Source organism: Cupressus sempervirens, chromosome 3 (genome assembly GCF_028749045.1).
Source record: "Cupressus sempervirens isolate cs-2001-9-10 chromosome 3, ASM2874904v1, whole genome shotgun sequence".
Lineage (NCBI taxonomy): Eukaryota > Viridiplantae > Streptophyta > Pinopsida > Cupressales > Cupressaceae > Cupressus > Cupressus sempervirens.
This window is the reverse complement of record NC_143120.1, coordinates 656,267,287-656,288,418: the sequence shown is the minus strand read 5'-3', so window position 1 is coordinate 656,288,418 and position 21,132 is coordinate 656,267,287. Positions and strand designations below refer to the sequence as shown.

General features: G+C 34.9%; 1 protein-coding gene across 1 annotated transcript in view; it reads right to left on the bottom strand.

Annotated features, from left to right (window-relative positions):
- The window catches only part of LOC149568408 (RING/U-box protein), a 155,161-nt gene that overhangs the window by 35,987 nt on the left and 98,042 nt on the right, over positions 1-21,132 (bottom strand). The window contains exons 9-12 of the mRNA XM_089821330.1: positions 2,607-3,658; positions 2,374-2,482; positions 681-1,950; positions 459-533 (exon numbers count right to left, since the gene is read on the bottom strand). Coding sequence (XP_089677456.1) covers positions 459-533; positions 681-1,950; positions 2,374-2,482; positions 2,607-3,658 — 2,506 coding nt within the window. The remainder of the gene's footprint in view (positions 1-458; positions 534-680; positions 1,951-2,373; positions 2,483-2,606; positions 3,659-21,132) is intronic.

Below are 21,132 nucleotides of genomic sequence, written 5' to 3'. Positions count from 1 at the left end.
GGGCAAAATCAGCATAACCTTGGCAAACAGTTAAAATATGGGTGCCCAAAGATTCTCCAAAACTATGGAAAAGGAAAGAAAAGTCTTGAAATCACCCTATCTAAAAGCAGAAATTAAAAAGGGAGATAAAACACATCTTTCTTTGTCTCTTCAAACAAGAACCACTTATCGCTTGAGAATTGCACATTAAAATAAATTTTATAATGGTAATATATCATATGAAATGGTTGGTCATATTTCTTCTTTAACTGTAAACCGTCTTTAGAGACATATGTCATGAATATTCTGCATATTTTAACAAATCAAGTGTTTGAATTTTAAAACAGATAATGTTTTATCAGATTTATTTTTTAATTGGATCATGAATATTAGATTGCGCAATTTATAGCAGCAGAAAACTTTATACAAATAATAGTTACAAATCAAGTCGTGCTTTCTTCCTTGGGTTGATGACATACCTGCCTGACTGAAGTGGGGACTTTACTGCGACGATCATGTTGCAAGGTTGGCCTCATATCTATAGGTAACTGAGTCTGGTTCAATAGACAAACAATGTAGAAATTGCATTAGCTTGCACATATGATATTCAAAGGAATCAGAAAGCCATGTCAACAAAGTACTGAAAATTAATAATTGAGTATTAAAAATTACAATACAAAGTGTAACTGAAGAAAACTTACCAATAATGGAAAGCTAACTTTTCCCCCTGTGCTCAATTCATTTGTCTTTTGACTGCCACCTATCTTCCTTGCAAGAACCTCAAGGGCCCACTTCCTTTTGTCAATTTTCACATCATCAGACTTCCCAGATTTTGGTTCTACCACTTTATCGAGATTTGCCTCTCCAGAATCGCCAGATTTCTCTTTTGACACAGTATTTTGTAAGGGTCCAATGTTAAGACTAGAATTTGAATTCTCAGCATCTAAGTAACTGTTGGTTGGATGAATATTTCCAGCAATATTATTTAGATTAGAACCCAACATATCAAGCTTGTTACTTGTTACTTCTCCTTTTAACCCTGTATTACATTTTCCTGCTTGTAGATCTTCTGATTCTGAAAGAGCAGAGAGCGGCTTAATATCATCTTTCCTTGGGAATAAAGAGTTGTCTGCTACATATAACCTTGAAAGCATTGGATCAACTTCATTTATTTTGGACTTGTTTTCAATTTCAGGAGATTCAGAGCATGCATCAAGGCTCCTTTTCAAAATACTCTTAATTAAATCAGGTGTCTCTATCTGTTTGGTTTGTTTTTCTCTCTTGCACCTAGATTTCCAAAATTCGATCTCACAATCCCTATCCCATGCACGGCGTCGTTTTCCACTTCCTGTACTATAAATTTTTTTGGTAAGGTTCTCGCGTATCTTCCCTCTCTTTTGGGGTTGCTTGTTCACTCTTACATGACACGTGTTACTTTTATGGTCACTTTTAAATGTGTTTTTCATTGCAGCTTTGAACGCCTCTAAAAGTCTCTCATCATAAGCATCAATCTTACCGAGATCCTCCATGGCACCATTACCAACTGCTGCTCTTAGTTCCTTTGTCATCTCCTGGACTAAACGTGATGCCTCATTTTCATCCATACGTCTTGGCATTATTTTCTTCAATCTCACACCACCTCGATTGTTTTCACTCCCAATCTTTATTGGAGAACAATGCTCCTGTGTCTTTGCAGAAGCATTGAACTCTTCCCCCTTTACAATGTCTATAAGATCAGATGAGATTGTTTCATGTTTACTGTGATTTTCCAACTTTTCAGCCTTCAGTTTCTTCTTCAGTCCAAAAGTATCCTTAGGAGCATTCATCTGATTAGCATTACATTGACTTTTTGGCATTGCACGATGAATCTGCTCATTCAGTCCACTCAATCTTGCTCTTTTAGTAGTAGTTTCCTTTTGCTTTGCATTCCCTTGGTTGAACAACATGGAATCCCTTGTATCAACTGCATCTCTGATCACAAATATCATTGGATTTATCATTTAGAATAAACCTTGATATGGAAAAACTTCTGGATCATATATACATCAGGAAATTATCAAATTGAATGGTAGCCATTTACAGTTGCAAATTACCCACAAACAAGAAACATATAGCAAAAACTCACATAAAAAATGTTAATAAATAAGCATCCATGAAATGGCTAATAAATTGTGACCTCACATAACACTGTTGTCACTGAGATGTCATCTTCACATTCTCGAATTCCAATAAAGTTTATATTTAACATATATGAGCAAGAGCTTATGTTTAACATGTATGAACTACTACTATAGGTTGCATTATCTAGTAATACCAAGAAAAGTCCATCAACAAGAAGAGCTAAAAACGGTTACATCAACTTGCCACTCTAAGAATCTCAAGTGTTGAACTAACCGGCATTTTGAATCCTTTGAATCTGGATTTCTCCTTTTGCTTCTTTGGGATGGTTCTCCATCTATAATACCTACTTCTGCATTGACCCTCTTTACTGTGTCCTTACCAGCTAAGAGAGGATCTAAAATCAGATGAACTATAATGATAAAATAAAATGATCTTAACCAACTTTCTTCAATCTAAGAACATCTTGTTTAATGGAATGGATTGGTCTTTTAAATCAAAACACGTACCTGATAATCTTGAGCCATTAGTTGGAACCTGACTGAGAGACATGTCAACAAGATAACTGCCAGAATGTTTCTCTCCTATTTTAGCATGTGATTTGTCCAAGCTTTTAGAAATTTGAGGAAGAAATTCTGCAACAACATCTCCTTTCTCCTTTTTACTTTTGCCCACAGAAGGTTTTACTATGCTCTGGCAATCAGTTATCAACACACAAGCTTGAGAGTCCCCAACCAAGGAAGTAGGCATATCTCCATCCCTTGATTTTGTAGCAGAATCAGAAACTTCACCTCTAGATACTGTATTTACTTGGTTGGTTTCCTTACAAGGCGGCACAGTTGTGGGTCTCAGACTAGAGTCTTCAACCAACACTTGTTTTGAATTATTCATGGGTGGAAATATTGTGAAACCTTTACGGCCTTCAGCACTGAGTATATTTTTTGGGAATGGTAAATGTTGTTCTCTTCCTATTAAGTTCATGTTCTCATCAGTACATAATGGCACAAAGACTTCATTAGTAACCTCTACTTCTTCAATAAGTGCAACATCTCCAGAATTTTCCTGAGTATCCGATTCTGAGCCATCCTTTTCACCTTCAAGCATTGAAATGTTGAGTGAATTGTGTTTGATCTCTTTATTAGGCTCTGCAACAGAAGGTATTTGAATACAATCTTCAACCGAACCTGATGATAAATCATTCATGGATGGAGCTATGCAACCTTCAGAGTCAATCTCTTCTAAATTGGAAAGTAGCTCATCTCCTCCATGTTTCTTCGAGTTTGCACTATTTTGACCAGTGCATAATTGTGAAGAAATTTTATTCGCATTATATTTAGCTTTCAAGGATGCAGCCTTGCCAAGTTCGTTCTCTGTAGTTAAAACACGGTTTTCTCCTTCAAACATTGAAACAACAACAGCTGTCTCCCCTGCATCTGCAACATGAACTGACATTTTACGGTTCAATAGTGTGTCATCACAGAGCTTATGACTCTGATCTCTCCTTGGTGAAAGTTGACAGAAAGTGGAGCTCAAATTTTCAAGCACCCCACTCGTTTTGCACCTAAACAGAGGACAAAATATAGTCAATTAGCTTATCTTCCAAAAGTATTTTCAGACTTTCCTTTAGTATATTAAAAAATGGAAAACTCAAGCAGGAAACACTTTCATTAAATATCTTAAATAATTTTGGAAATTTGTAATTCAGAAGAAGAAATATCATTGTTTTAATCTTTCTGAGTTTCACACTTGGCACAAAAATAAATTCATAAAATTAATATCCAGTTATCATTTTCTAATAGAAATGTCGCTATTAACTGCTAAGCTTATGACACCAATGTCTAAAGTCTAATTATCACTTTCTGGTCATTTCAATATTTAGAATATTGCAAGGAAAGAATTGTGTACAAAGCAATTTTCAAAATCCAGGCTAAAGCTAAATGTTTGACCAAAATGTACTTTAGAACATATTTTAAAGTTAGTGAGAATTACGTTTTGCTCTTTTGTTTTCAAATTCATTTGCAGTCCATTTTCTCCCCAGATATTGGCTTTATATTATTTGATGATGATACCCACTACTATATTCTAGGCGACCTCATCTAAACAAGTTCCTCTGATGAGTAATGCTGTTAAAGCATTAATACGGTGCTGAGATACTTCTTTCTTGTAGTCTGAAAACACTGATCCAAAGGGAGAGAGAGCATTTATCAATTTCGATCCTTTGTCTCTTGGAGTCAATCCATATATATATATATATATATATATATATATATATATATATATATATATATATATATATATATATATACTAAGAACCACATAATGAGTGGACTTGACAGTTCATTATGTGTCTCTTGGTGAAGAGGCATGAAGTCACATAATCAATACTCCAAAAGACCCATTCCTAATCGGGCTGGTTCACTTAATAAACAAGTCTTATTGTGACCTCTGATTTACATAGAATGATGGATCATAAACTCGATCCAATACTTGATCGATATTTTGCGAGGAAATATTGCATGATCTCCAAGAGAGGTATAATCTGAATGTACAGATTTGCATACTCAATTTGATATGATAGTTTCAGATAATCAGAAGGATAATCGCTTGTGATATTAATGGCAAGATAAATACATGCATGCACATTTGACATAATCAGTATCTGATCGAAGCTATCATATTTCAACAAATGCAATGTTACATAAATCATTTTATGTTATCAACTGAAAACGTTAAAATATCAAAATGTAATTAGAACTATGATACCTGTTTCGCTAGCCAAACCAGAAGAGATTCTGATACGAACTTGTATCCGGCTTGGCTCCAACCCATGCAACGTGGGTATGTCTATATAACCCAACCAAACCCAAGCCTACCTAGGTCAGATATTAATACCATCCTGGATCTGGCTCAGTGTATTGTCCCTTTGTTGGTTTATTTGGAATTTCAGGACACTTAACTTTTAACTCTTTCCTCTGTAATAACCCAGACATGGATTGACTTTAAACAGTAAAAATTATACTAATTATTAAAAAAATTCAAATATAAAATTGATAAAAAGTATGAGTAAACAATAAATTATTTTTTGATAATTATTTGTAATATTCTATTACTATTTATTATTATTTTATTAAAATTTTAAATTAATAATAACAAATATCAAATACAGTAATACAATATGAAATTTTATGAAGTTCATGAAATTAAAACTTTGTATATTGTATTTATTTAATACAACACCAAATGTCATTAAATTAATGAATATACTGTTTTAAAAATTTATTTAATCATTAAATTCTATATATTCATACTGTTTTAAAATTGTTGCAATTTATTTTTGATATCAAACTTATTTAATATTTGATTGTTCATTCTTATACTTGCAGAGTTCAAACTTCGAGTGTCAATGACAGTACCTATAGAAACAAGATGATTGGCGGTTGCAAAGGTAAGGACCCTTCATGAAAACATGAGATCCCATGGGTAATCAATGGACACGTCCAATGTATCCATTATCTTAAGCATATGACTTCTAGCAGAAGCCAACTGAAATACCATCTTGTGAAGATTCCAAACAATGATATTACATCGTGTGAAGTATGTTCGGAAGAAATTACAAGAGAGGCTTTGACAAGCCTACAAAAATGTGCACAAAGTAAGGCAAAAAAATAGAGGACATTTGATGTCATGACAGCCCCAATGGGGACTTTTAATTCTACAGGATCAAAAATAAGTGGAGAGGGTTCTTCTATTGGGCCTCGTATACGAGGATCGAGAAGTGCGAGTGGGTCTTTAGAAGACTTTTGGGTTCCACGTAATACTCCTAGTGCTCAACCCGTCTTGCTAGGCACTGCATGGAACAAAGAGATGCATGAGAAGACAAAGGTGGCAACTAGAAAAATTTGGATCCGCAATGATATTCCCTTCAATGCTTTATGTCATATGTATTGTGATCAAGTGGTAACTTTGATTTCTTTGTGTGGTAAGGGGTTCAAGCCCCCAACTCCTTATGAGGTGAGTGGGTTGTTGTTAGATAGCGAGGTAAAGAACATTCATCAGCTTGTGTAAGAGCAAAGAAAAGTTTGGTAACAAAAGGCTGAACATTGTATATGATCGCTGGACAGATGGCAAGAATAGGATGCTCATCAACTTTATAGTTTCTTTAAGGGGACAGTTGGTATTTCTAAAATCAGTTGATGCCTCTAATCAAGTAAAAAAATGCAGAAAATTTGTGCAACATGTTGGATGAAGTGGTAATAGAAGTGGGAGTGACTAATGTCATCCAGATTATGACTGATAATGCAGCTGTGTATGTGATAGTTGGTAGACTTTTGATGGAGAGACATCCCACATTAGTTTGGAGCCCTTGTGTTGCCCATTGTCTTGACTTGCTTCTTGAGGATCTAGGGAAACTAAGCTGGGTGGAGAAGGTGGTTGAAGATGGAAGGAATATTGCAAAGTACATCTACAATCATACATGGGTCTTGAGTCTTATGAGAGAGCACACTAGTGGTAAGGATCTTATACGAGCAAAAGTCACATGCTTTGCTACTAATTTTCAAAACTTGCAAAGCATATATGAGACATTGTTAAACCTAAGGTGCATGTTTCTAGATAAGAAATGGTTAGAGTCCTTATGCTAGGAAGCCTGAAACAAAGAAGATTGTGAGGATTGTGTTTGATTCTAGCTTTGAAAAGCTACTGGAGGAGATCCTCAAAGTAAGTTTTCAAGTCTTCATTGATGATTTAATATTTAATTTTGAAATATTTTCCTTGGCTGATTTTTGTATAATTTTTTATGTCTAGGTGTCAAAACCGTTGGTGAAGGTTCTACGAATTGTGGATGGGGATAAAAGCCCCATGGGTTTTTTATATAGGGCTATGGATAGGGCCAAAGAGGCCGTTCAGCACTTATATAGGTCAAATGAGACCAAAAATAGACCCATATGGAACATCATTGATCGTAGGTGGAACTGACAACTCCACCAACATATCCATGCAATTGCTTACTACTTGAACCCCAAGTTCTATTTCTCCAACACTTTTAAAGCAGATGTAGAAGTTCAAATTGGCTTGGACACGTATTCGAAGATTGGTTGTTGACTTGGACCTTCGAGACCTCATACTTAATGAGTTGCAGAGCTACAAGAGGGAAGAGGGGTCATTGTTCTCTTCTCTAGATTGCAAATGTAGAAGATACACCTTGTACCCAGGTAAAAAGAACATGTGTTTAGTTTTATAATTTATTATACCATTTGTTTCGCTCATTAGTTTATTTGAGTTTTACCACATCATGAATGGTTTATTTTAATCCTTACAGATCTGTGGTGGGAAGATTATGGTGCCACAACGCCTTATCTTCAAAAGCTTGCCATCTGAATTTTATCGCAGCCTTGTAGTGCTTTTGGCCACGAGAGAAACTGGAGTACTTTTCAAAGCATATACACAAAGAAACATTATAGATTGACTCAAAAGCGGTTGAATGACTGTGTTTATGTGAAGTACAAACTTTGCTTGCACGAGAAGAAGGTGGAAGGGCAAGCTTCATATCCAGAACTTGACTTGGATAACATTGATCCATATTCAGCCGATTGGATTGCTCCTCTTGATGGTGAGGATGCAGATGCTGATGTGGGTGATCCTTTAGTGGCAGATGAGTAGCTAGCTGAGTTAGAGATGGAGACAGATGACTAGGATGCAGATATGGCAGCACATGAGGAGGAACATGAACTTGGTCATCCATTAGAGGCTTTTGTCAAGCCTGAGACACCTATTGAGGATGTTGCCACAACAACTACTTCAACACCACCCACCTAGCAGCAGTGATCTCTTTTGAGCTTTACTTGTAGATGCAATTTATGATTGCTAATTTTAGTTTTCATTTATATTGAAACTTGAACTTAAGTATTCAGAAGTTGTAGTTTCATAGAGTTTGACTTCTATATGTTTTGAACTTATTTATATTCAAATGTTGTACTACTTGTTTTTTGGTGTATGATTCCATTATTATGTTAATCTACTAAGTTTAGTTGCTATGAATTACTATTTAACTCAAAACGTTGATCAATATAGAGTGGATGTCTCAAATTATTATATGTTCTACAAATTTGGTGTGTATGTATGCCCTTTTAAGAAAATTTTAAGAAATTGTACATTTTCAAATGTTCAATAAAAGTGTCGATTTATTGCTGAATTTTTCATAGTTTTTGCTGATTCTGAGATTTTCAAAACTTTTGGATCGGTCGAGATATTGCCGAAACCAAATTTTTTAACTATGATTCATATCATTGATAACCTTATAATTAATTGATCTTTCCCTTGTTTCTCCTCTTAGCCTTTGGACAATGAAAGGCTAAGAACTCCATTGAGACGCTAGAAAGATGGGAACATTACAGATGAGTTTTGAATATTGTTATTCTCTTCTTGGTACTAAGAAATCAATCAGCTCAAAAGATATCACCTTTCTCTTGTAATCGGATGTTCTTGTTTTGCCATTCGATGATAAATAATATATTTTTCCATCTTATTTTGATGCCTTCCTTCTACATGTTCTGGAGTTTTCCTTATATGTATATAAAACCTTCTCTTGAATAAAGCACTTTGTTGTCATATTCCCTTCCTCTGATTAAATGATTGTAAATGATTTCTTATACCTTGTAATTGGAATTAAAAGTCACGTTACAAGGCATGTCTTATTATCACCTTCTTTCATTATGCTAATCACACTTCATGACAATTACTATCAATTATTCTCCTTAATCCTTTTCCTCTTGAGGCAAAGTAATAGATTGTTATCAATTATCTTAGTTACAGTAGCACAAAACTCCTCTATCCCTCCTTAGGCATGCATATCCCCGCATACAACTTGGATATGTATCTAATAAAGCCCACAAAAAGTAAAATATTGTACACATGTGTACCCAAAATACCTTTCTTTTCCAGCCATGTCGAATGCCATATGATTTGATTTTTTTATAATTTTACGTAAATCTTCCCAAATTTAATTCTTTAAAAAAATCATTTATCCAATCTTTTTTAATTTTATACTAAGATACCAGATTCGTCCCCTACTGCCCGGATTTGAGTCTGGGTCCTTGCGGGTCCAGATTCATGTTTGGGTTCGTTGCGGGTCCAGGTCGGGTCCTTCTGGACTATGGGTTCGTCCGAGTCCTTGCTGGAGCGAACCCAGGCGAACCCATAGCAAACCCATGACGAACCCATGAGGACCTCGAGCAATAGGGTCCAAAATGTGAAATAAAACAACTTTAAATAGTTTTTTTTTTATATGTAATTCTAAAAGAAACCTAATAAAAAAACATTTCAGTCATCTAATCTCTCATGTTGAGGAGGATGATGATATAACAGCTAAGTAGCCAAATTGCTCAATCCAAGGCATCGATTCCAGGTACGAGTCGATTCGGAATCTGAAACTGAGTCGAATCAACTATGAGCATGCACAGGGTACAGATTTCACCGTCGTTTTGTTTGCCTTTGTTGTGCTGATGATGTGGAGATTCCACGTCACCCATTTGACTTTGACCATCGACTTTAACCTTTTTTTTTGCCTAACTTTATGCGGCCGCCGATTTTCCTTTATCATTTTTCCGTTTGCACGTGTTTGCAACGGCATTTCAGTGTGAGTTTGCAGCTTCGGGCGGCATTTGTATCTGTGCGTTTGGCATTACGACCTCCATCATCCAGTGTGAGTTTGCAGATGGCCAACAACCTCCATTATCCAGCAAACGGCAAACGGAGTTTGCAGACGGCTGAAGACCTCCATTATCCGACAGACAACAGACAATCTCCTTCAACCAGCGTTTATGGCAACCTTCAAACCTCCTTCTCCTACCTGCAGTTTGTGGCTAGCGACGGAAGCTGCAAGTTTCTGCCTCATTGCGATTGTTTTTATTATTTTTTTATTTTGGTTATTTTTAACAAAGCTATAGTTTATAGTATAGTCTACCTTATTTATTTTTTTAAATAAGGTTTTAATATTTATAATAAAATATTACTATAGTTTAAATTTATTAATTTTACTTAGATTTTATTTATTAACTTTAAGGTTGTATTACAAAAATGAAATCTAAGTACTAAGATTATATTATAAAATATTAATATAGTCTAAGTAGTATTAAGGTTAAATGATAATATAGCTATATTTGAATGTTCAAACTTCATATTTATAATTTTATTTGTCATATTATTATATATTTAAATTATTTAGATTTTATTTATGTTTTAAATTTTTCAACGTAAAGTTTAAAGTTTAAAGTTTATTTATTAAGCTATTGTAATTACTATTAGTAAATCTAAAATACTAAATACAATTATTAGCTGTTTTTTATTTCAATTTATTATTTTACTAGTGATATTAAAATTTATTTGTTTTAATTTTTAAAACTAAAAGTTATATTTGTATGAATTACAGGTGTTAGCAGCTATAACAATTCATCATGGCAGGCACGACTCCTCCCTTTAATATTGACCCAACTTCAACATTATGGATGCATGTGCAAATATTAGAGCATGTTCCTGGTGGAGGGACATGTATTTGGATATGTCCTAGGTGTGGCGTACAGTATACAAGTTCCTATGGCCAAGTGAAAGGGCATTTGTGTGCAATTCCTGGAAAGGGAATCAAATCTTGTCCAGGAAAAGATCATATGCCTATACCAATTTCTAAAGTAGAAGCATACATTAAGGAACAAGAGGAAGCAGATGCAAGGGTTCAAAGTAGGTCGGGACATCCATTGCTTAAAGGAAGGGGCTCACAGAAGTCACATGCTTCATCATCTCACAGTCATACACCTAGTGTTGCTCCTGACATTGTGGTAGAAAGCCATCCATTTATGAGGACAAATGAAGATGAGGGTATAAATCCAAAGAGAGCAAGAGTACCATTGGAGATGGCATTTAATAATGATGCTAGAGATATTGCGAATGAAGCGATTGCTAGGTGCCTCTGTGCAAACGGTTTATCATTCAAAGTTGTTAGATCACCCTATTGGCAAGGCATGGTAAGAAAGATAAATGAAGCTCCAAAGGGGTATATAGGCCCTAGTTATGAGAAGGTTCGTACCACTTTATTGGCAAAGGAGGTCAAACATATAGAAATTTCATTAGCTCCTAAAAAGGCCTCATGGAGAGAAACAGGGGTTTCCATTATTTCTGATTAGTGGAAGGATGCAAAAAATAGAGCCTTGATTAATGTGATTGCAATGTCCCCTAAAGGGGCAATGTTTCTAAAAGCTGTTGATTGTGAAGGCCAAGTAAAGGATGCTCAATTTATTGCTAACATTCTCATAGAGAGCATTAATAACATAGGCCCTCAAAATGTTGTCCAAGTCATAACAGATAATGCAAAGAACTATAGAGCAGCTGGTTTGTTAGTTGAGACACAATTCCCACATATATTATGGACACCTTGTGCCGTGCATTCGCTCAACCTCATGCTACAGAAGTTGGGTACTAAAATAGCTTGGATTAAACAAGTTTATGATGAAGCTCAAGATATCCAAATGTCCATAACAAACCACCACTACTTGCAAGCTATTTTCAGATTATTCTCACGGCTGGAGCTATTGAAGGTAATCCAATATTCAAATACTAAATTTTATGTTTTACTTTAGTTATTTATTTCAGCAAAATTATATATGTACATATTTTTTATTTTAATTACTTGTTTTCCAATTTTCAAATAGGTTGTTGAGACTAGATTCGCATCAAATACAATTGTCTTGAGACAGCTTGTGGCTGTTCGAGAAGCACTTTCTAGTATGGTGATCAGCCAACAATGGAACATATGGAGGCAGTCCAGTAGTGAGAGGGCAACAAATATCAGGACAAGGATTTTGGATGAAACTTGGTGGAGCCATGCAAAATACCTTCTTAGTTTCACAGAGCCCATCCTAAGTATGATACGTTTTACTGACATGGATAAGCCATGCTTGGGGGAGGTTTATGATGGAATAGACTCAATGATTGAGAATATGCGATCCGTAATAAATGCAAGAGAGCAAGACACTGAAGAAACCTTTTGCAAAGAGGTGCAATCAATATGTGTTGAGCGATGGAACAAAATGACCACCCCACTCCATCTTCTTGCCTTTGCATTGAGTCCCAAATATTATAGTGAAGAGATTCTTGCTTTGCCAACTAGGGTGCCACCATATCGTGATGCAGAAGTAGGTGAAGGGTGTAGGAAAGCTATTGCTAAACTCTTCCCTAATATTGAAATGGAGGATGTAGTTACAAGTGAATTTGCTGATTTTGTATCATCCACTGGTCAAAGTCTTGCTGCTGTTCGTGACAAGTATAGGAAGGATGCACATGCTTGGTGGTACCTCAATGGCCACAAATTGCCAAACCTCCAAATTCTAGCAATCAAAGTTTTATCACAAGTAAGTTTATGAATTTGTATACACACTCTAAATCTGGTTGTCAATTTGAAATTAACAAACTCATTTGATTTACCTAAATTTTAGAGACTCCAATGAGATTTCCCTTTGCATCATTGGGTTGCTAGTTCATCTTCAGCTGAACGAAATTGGAGTACATACTCCTTTATCCATTCAATGAAGCGCAATCGGTTGGCATTAGGCAAAGCTGAGGATTTAGTCTATGTGCATTCAAACTTGCACCTTCTTACTCACAAAAATGATGACTACAAGCAAGGGGCAGCAAAGTTATGGGATGTAGAACCAGAGTCTATTGACTTGGATCTTCCTATCGGTGCACCAAACTCACCAATGGAGGATTTAAGTAGCCAGCATATTTTGAGAGCAAGTACCAGTGGGATTCAATCATCTAATGTCAATGTTAATGACAATCTTGATAATGATGATGACCCATATGGTTCTGATTAGGGAGCTGATCAGTGATTTGAATTTCTAGTATTATTTCTTTTTCAAACAATGACTATATTTCATGACACTAGTTCGATCTTTTTCATATCAAAAACTAAATTTCAAAGTAAATTACTATTAGTTATGTTTCAAAATCTGAAATTTGGAATGGTTTTATTTAACTTCTAGCATATGTATTGGTATGTGAATTCTAAATTTAATTTGTTTTGATATTGGTATATTTTTCAGCAGCACATATACATATTATATATATATATGCAGACGTACCAGTACCCGTACCCAATAACCTAACAAAAATTTTCTGTACCAATGTTTCATACCCATACCCGTTCCCATACCCGATTCGGCTACTTAGTATAACAGCATTTTTGACTAGTGGAACCGGTTTGGGTTCCAAGGATGATCTAAATATAATTGCAACTGAGGATGAAGCCATTGATCCCTCATTTTTTGATGACTTATTTGACCCTTGAAGCACATTTGATACTATGATTATTGATAAACTACCAAACACTTGTCATTTATCATTATGTTTCAAACTTTATTATTTGATGACCTAGTCAATATTTTGCAATTCAATAATTATGTATGATTTTCTTTACAATAATGAAGATAGATTAATGAGCGAGTATTTAATGTTTATTGTTGACATTTGACATTGATCAATGATCAAGCAACATATATTCATATTGTGAAATGACTTAGCTTTGCAACTATGCATGTTTCTCTTTTATATATATATATTCACGAACCCACCCACAAACCCAAGTTTCTCTTTTATATACATATATGTAGATGTATATACATCTATATATAGATATGTATGTATGTATGTATGTATGTACACACACACACACATATATATACATACGAACACACCCACGAACCCACATGTGATTTTTTTTTGCCCAAACCCATGAACCCAAACCTCGAACCCAAATCAACAACTTAGATTTTATGGCATAAACAAATGAAATGGTTTTCTATTTCAAAGACCCTTTTTTTGGGTTGCCTTCCAATGCAACTATACTATTTTTGCATATTGTGAAATGTTAAATTAACTTATAATTGTTTGTATTATTGATTTTGAAATAATGAAAATCTCCTCTAATAACTGAGAATGTGTTAAATATATGTATGTGTTTTCCCTTAATTTCATATCCAGCCATATCCATATACAATACTGTATCCATATTCATGACCATGCAACTTTGGTCTTAGTCAATCCCCTTTCTGTTGCTAACAATGAATAGGATCTTTATACCATTATTAATCATTGACTAATCTCAATCATGTCATGCATATAATTGCTAATGTAAGAAAATTTGCCACTTAGTTTTGTTGGTGTTGACGACTCATTATACCTCTGCTAGGTCATTCATATTTCTTTGACCACATCATAATATTAACTCTTATCTTATGCAATCTTATTAAGGTTCTTTATTAGTTACCATTATCGCAAGTCAATGCTAAGAAAATACCTGATATCTATACTAGTCGCCCAACATAGATATGCTATAAGTCACTGACACTTTTACAAATCCACTATCCTATATATTTTAGTCAGTTTTAATTTTTCATTATATTCCTTGTCAACTTTGCAGTGGTGGCCCTTTAGTTTAGTCAATCCAACCCTTGAAGCCTAAAGTGGACCATTGAAAAGGCCAAAAAAGTAAAACATATGGCATTTTGACTAACAGATTAATATATACGGTGGTGTATTTTGCCATGTTTCTTTACTATTAGCATAGTGGTGTATGAACTTATTTGCTACTGCATATATCTACATATACATATACATGCACACACATTTTTTTTTTTAAAGAACATGTTTTTGTACGGCTGAACCCAAAACAAATTCGAACCCACCCTTCAAAAAATTTGGACGAATTTTGAACCCAAATATCAAACCCGCACCCAAAATTTGAATCCAATCGGCAACTTCACAGAAAAGATAGAAAAATAAATAAAAATTTACTAGACTTAGTCAGCCCTACCTTTTCTTCAAAACTGAAAATACACCACAAGCATGGCTCTTAAATGCTCAAAAATCAACAAATATAAACATATGCTGTACTCAAACTAGCAGACCAATGAAAAGGAATACCCACACTTCAAATAAGCATGACTCTAAAAAGAGCCAGCCTGCTATTTCCAACCATGCACTAAATGATTTTTCTCACACGACACCTCCTGAAGAAGACACCTGACAACTTCTAGAAATGACTCCATTATTAGTCAATTCGGCTTCATGCAAATAAAACAATTGGAATTTTTCATCAAAATGTACATAACCAAAAAGAATCCACTACATTGCAAACTTATTTTTTGATATATATCAAATGTTCCCTCTATAGAGAAAGTAACGCCAATTAGAATTGCTTGAAGTCATTTAGAATTCACTCGATAAAATTGCTTTTAGCAAATGACCCTATGATGCTTCACCATGATTATTAGAAGATACTTATGGAAAATAAGAATAGTTTGGTCTCATTGTATTTACAAGTATATAATCTGCCCACCATAAAATATAAACATAGAAAGTTTCTATTTTATATACTCTGAAGCCAAATAGAGGACCCATCCCACAAGTCCTCATCTTTAAGGAAAATAGATATTAATAATTATAGAATTGTGCCTGTAGAATATTCAGGCAATGGCATGACACATCAATCTGACATGGAAAACAAGTAGACAAGTAGATTGCTTAACTAGACATCTAACTAGCTCAACAAGACACCCAAGTAGCTCACCAAGCCAGCCAAGCAACTCAACCAACCAACCAACCAACCAAATAAAGCACATAGCTAAGTAGCTCAAGCACCTCAAACACTGCAAGAAACTCAAGCAACTAAACAAAGCAAACAGGAAGCTCAACCGAGTTTCATTTACTGAATAATCCTATGAGATTTATACAACTTTGATCCTCAACCTTTGGCACCAATGACAACATAATCAACGATCACCCCTTTTTAGATAGATAGATAGATAGTTAGTTAGGTAGAGAGATAGGTAGGTATGTAGGTAGGTAGGTAGGTAAGTAGGTAGCTAGATAGATAGATAGATGGATGGATGGATAGGTAGATAGGTAGATTTGTAGGTAGGTAGGTACAGGCAAATAGAAAGACAAACAGACAGACATAACATTATATACAATGCAAGCAAATGTCAAAAATATACAAAATCGATATCATTTGATAGTATTGAATTTGACAAAAATGCTAGAAACATGAAAAATTAAGGGAAATACTAGAAATATATAAAACTGGGCGCAAAATTAATGTTAAAAAATGATATATTGAACATGTTTTATTTTTTGGTCAAAAATTAAGTTGACTAGGCATTTTTTATGTAGAGCCACCAAGATGCTCACAGATGCCTTATGGATGCCCATATGCATCCACCTCTGCTTCCAAGACAAGGTGCCACAAATCCATAACCAAGTCTGAAACCCATCTGAAACAAAGAAGCTCTAAAGTAGACTAAAACAAACTAACTTTTAAAACAAAGCAACTCCCCCTAACATGTTTCTCCCCATTTAACATCAATCAAAAAACCAACCAGCGTGCCTACACAAAAAAATGCATAATTGAAACCAAATTGCACAACCAAAATAGGGCTGAGAAAATATTACAATAAAAACTCCCCTTCAATGCAAACAACAATTCAATGATGGAGACAAATCACTCTAGCTTGTCCCTTTTGAACTCATCAAGCATATGAATTGTTAGCAGCCCTACTTACTTGAACATTAAGTTTACCTTCTTTTCTAATCTCACAACAATTTGAATTAAAAAAATTAAAAACAAACAATATCCCCGATCACACGACTGACTCGCACTTAAATGATTTTGTGTCAGACCTTCTACATGTAAAACATTTTCAATTTTGACTTACAATCATTCAAACAAGTGTACCTATACCTTTGATTTTTGCATATTTATTAGCAACAAATCTTACCTTACCTCCATTAGTGCATTAAAGAGTGAAATATTTTCTCGTCTCCAACCATATGACTAGAGAAGCCACTCTCTATATACCACGTGTCTTTTCCATATTGCGCAAACAAGGTTGTTAGCATGATCAGTTCCACTAACACTTCTTTCTCTTTCTTTCTCCAAACCTTAACAACTTCCTTTTCTTTATCCTCCTTTTGAGACTTCTTTTTCTTAGTAAAGTCAGCCATACCATTTTTGCAAAGGTTTACAATGTAACCAAGACTATAAAATTTGTACCATGCAACAATGTAACTTCTTAGAGTAGCAAAAAATTTCCTAATCCTAAGTCTGAAATCATTTCTTGCAAACATTCTACAATTGATTGCCTTGTGTCCAAAAGTGCAAGAGAGAAACAATAACCATAAGAGATAAAATAAGATAAGAAAAACTTTTAAATGTCCAACAAGAGACCAACAAGGGTCTAAGGGACTAAAAGGTTACAAACAAGGGAAACCATCCACAATAGGGACACCAAATGGTACCCATGAAAAAACAAAGCAACAAAGCAATAAAGAAGCAAAGGAAGACACCAAGGAAAAGGAGTAGGGGTCCTTCCTTGGCTAGAAGAAGTCCATTACCAAAGGATAAGGAACAGGGCAACAAAGGGTCGTGGAACAACTCTGAATACTGTCAAATGAGGAGTGTCACTATCTAGTGACTCTAGAACATGGTCTCACTGATCTTATGTGGCTGGGAACAAGAATTGCTAAACCTATCCGTACGCACTTGTCTTGAGATATGAGGCTTCTTAAAAACATTGTTTTTGGTTTTTTACATTGAAACCTTTGAGCTATAAACACTAATATTTTGTTGCTCTTATTTTGTAGACATTGAACTTTAACCTTGTTCAAGACCAACTCCACCTTTAACTTAAAGGATTTTTGTGAGGCAATAAACTTGTCCAAGGGCAAAAAAAAACTGATTAATCTTCTCATCTCTCAGTTGTGTCGAAGATTTATCTTTCTAAGTGATAAATTTCAAGTTCTAGTCTTTCAAAGTCTTCTTCCTTAAATTGTTTTCTAGTTTTTGGTTTCATTTTCTTTGCTTCTTCAAATCATCTATCATTTTTTCTGCTTCTCCACAAACTTGAGATATTTTGGAATTCGCCTCATTCTCTTCTTGTAGTAGCAACTTCACGTTCTAAATTTTCTCTCTAAATTTCTTGATTTTATTTAAAGCTCTTATTAGCTCTTGTTCAAGAATTATTTCTCCATATTCTTTCTTAGTAGAATTTTCACGTTCTTGATTTTAATCATGTACTTCTAACATGGCCATAAACAACATTTATTCAATTAAGGATTCTTCATGTGCTTTTTGAAGTTTTTCCCAGAATTGCTCAGTTGTATTGCAATGCATGACTTTCAAAACTTTTGTCTCTGACAAGCAACATAAGATTGGTTTTATGGCTTATACATTGTTTTCAAAAGCCATATTTTTGTCATCATTTGTTGGAGTTAAAGGAATTGTACAACCAGTCTTGACACTATAAAAAATATAAAAACCAATAGCCACTAGTTAAGTATGCACTTGAACACTCCAAAAAGCATAGTTGGAGCCATCAAATAAAGGTGCTTTGTTTATAACAAGACCTTCAAGAGAACTCATGTATACAATGAGGATCAACCTCCAAGCTCCCAAAGTCAACTTGGCTCTGATACCAATTGAACAACACATAGTAAATACTGAAACAAAGGGTGGGATGTATCTATATTTCAAAACTTTGAATTTTTAAACACATGAAACCACATAAAAACTTAACATGAGAAACCATCAAAACATTAACACTATATTTCTCAAGGAAAAGCTTTTCGAGTAAAAAGCCACGACATACAAAAAATTAATTAACAAAATTTGGCACTGAAACTGATTACATAAGTGAGAATCAACTCACACAGAGCACTGACTCTCAGAGAGCACCAACTTTGAAAATTGAAGCATCAACTCTAGTCAACTGAGGCACGAACCCTAGTTTAGGCACCAATACAAAAATGCACTAAATCTAAACCAAATCCTTAGTTTGAAATACACAATAACAACACATTATACTTTGTAATATCCCTAATGGTATTCACCCAAATTTACTCACAAATTATTTTTAGAAAACAACATATATTGTTTGCAAATCAAACCAGCAGATTAAACCAGTAAATGATCATTAAAATACTTCAAAACATGTTATTGCAATTATACATCAGCAATACAATAACCAGATATCTAAAATCCAACCTTAAAAACAATATTACAGTCCAATTGGAAACATCAAGAAAGAACTTGTATATGCAAACGTGAACTCCATCTTGAATCTACCACAAGACTAAACCACCGGGTTTGCGTCTGATTCACAAGAAATGCCTAAAGGTGTTCATCCTTAGGATCATGAAACTGAAAGCAAAGCTTTCACTTCCTCAAAGGTAAAACTAAAAACAATAGCCAAATCCAACCATATCCAAAATGAACTCCATCTTTTAAAGACTCGTTATTTGACTCTTTAGCTTCCCTGATCTTGTCCTTGTCCTTTTGCCAATTTGTCTCTTTTATTAACCCCTTTTTCAATATTAAATTCACTTTAATAATTTTGCATTAGGTCCTCAATAGTCAATATTAATTTAAATTTGGTTGGCCTATTTATTTTTTCTAATGTCCCAGAAAAGGGGACACTACATTCTTCCCTCCTTGAGATTGCTTGTACTCACGCAATCATGAGTCCATAAGCCAATACTAGAACCCCATATCACTCTGTAATTTCCTTGTGCCTGTAGGTTGCACGACTCTTGTCATAAATCTCAGACTGTGTAGTCTCACAACATAATCCACGAATGCAAAGCATACATCTTGTTAACAACTAGATCCCAAACCAACCTATCAGCATGATCTTGGGTGTAGAAATAGATGATCAGCGAATTGTCCATCTCCTGAATCAGCCAAGTGAACAAGAAGATGCCAAACACAGTGCCTATGTGCAAGGAAACCAACTCATCATGTCTCAAGATGTCGCTGCCATATCTCATATCAACATCAAGAATGTCAACAATGTCACTACTAAATTGCTGAACTGAAAGGTAAACATCTCATATGGAATATATAGCAACATGTGTTGTCCCCACTCATCCACATGCAACTCACTAACCTCTATAGGCCAAGCCAATTTTGAGAATGTGCTAATAGTCCAAGCATGGCAGCCATTGATAAATGCATCTCCCAAATCACAATGAACACCATCAGCCAAATCACTATCTCCATTAACTAAAAAATCATCTTCAAGTAAAATCTCTAAATTATTTTTACTTAGTTTATCTTTATCCACGTGGCATTGTGAAGATATACAATTATTCTCATACTATTCAGAGCTCTCATTGTTTACTTCTTACTAGTCCTTAAAGTCTTCTTCAACATAGTGAGCCTCATATAGATAAGGTGAGGTGGGGATACTAACTTCTAAGTTCACCTTGATTCACACCAAGGGTATGAATCCCTTCAACCATTTGTATAATTTCCTTGGCTTTAGAATTAAGACCATCTCCTATGGGAGCAGTTGTAATAGGAGTCTGATTTTAAGCTTGATATAAGGAATAGTCTATCATACTCAATTGAAGGCAAAGCTCATCTACCTCCCTTTCTTTATCTTCTGCATGTTTGATGGCCATGTCGTTGTCTCTGAGCAGCTTCAAGTAATCCAATTTCATTATTTCCAAAGCCCCCTTTAGAGTGTGAAGAAATGCACCGTTAATTCTATTCATTATTCCTTTCTCCTTTTCATCACTTTTAACCATAGTAATGGGACTCGCCACAAGTCAGGCGAGTTGTCCGAGTCAACGAGTCAAGTTGCCTCAGCTAGGTCAAAATGACCCATGACCCTAGCTCGGCGGGTCAACTAAGCTGACTCGCCTAACTCAGCTAACTCGGCAGGGTGACTCGGCTGATTTTTTTTTTTTTTACCTTTCTAGTTACGTAATTGATATATGTTATGTATGTGATCAAATTACCTTCTATTTTATGATGTTATTGTGTCTTTAATCTTTATTCAATAATGGGTGCATGGAATTAATTTAAATGCAAAAAATCTCTAAATTTCAAAGGTTTTATCACTTTGCCGAGTCACTACTAAGTCCGAGCCGGGTCACGAGTCGAGTTACCCTTGCCAAGTCTGAGCCGGGTCCAAGTCTCGTTACTTTGTT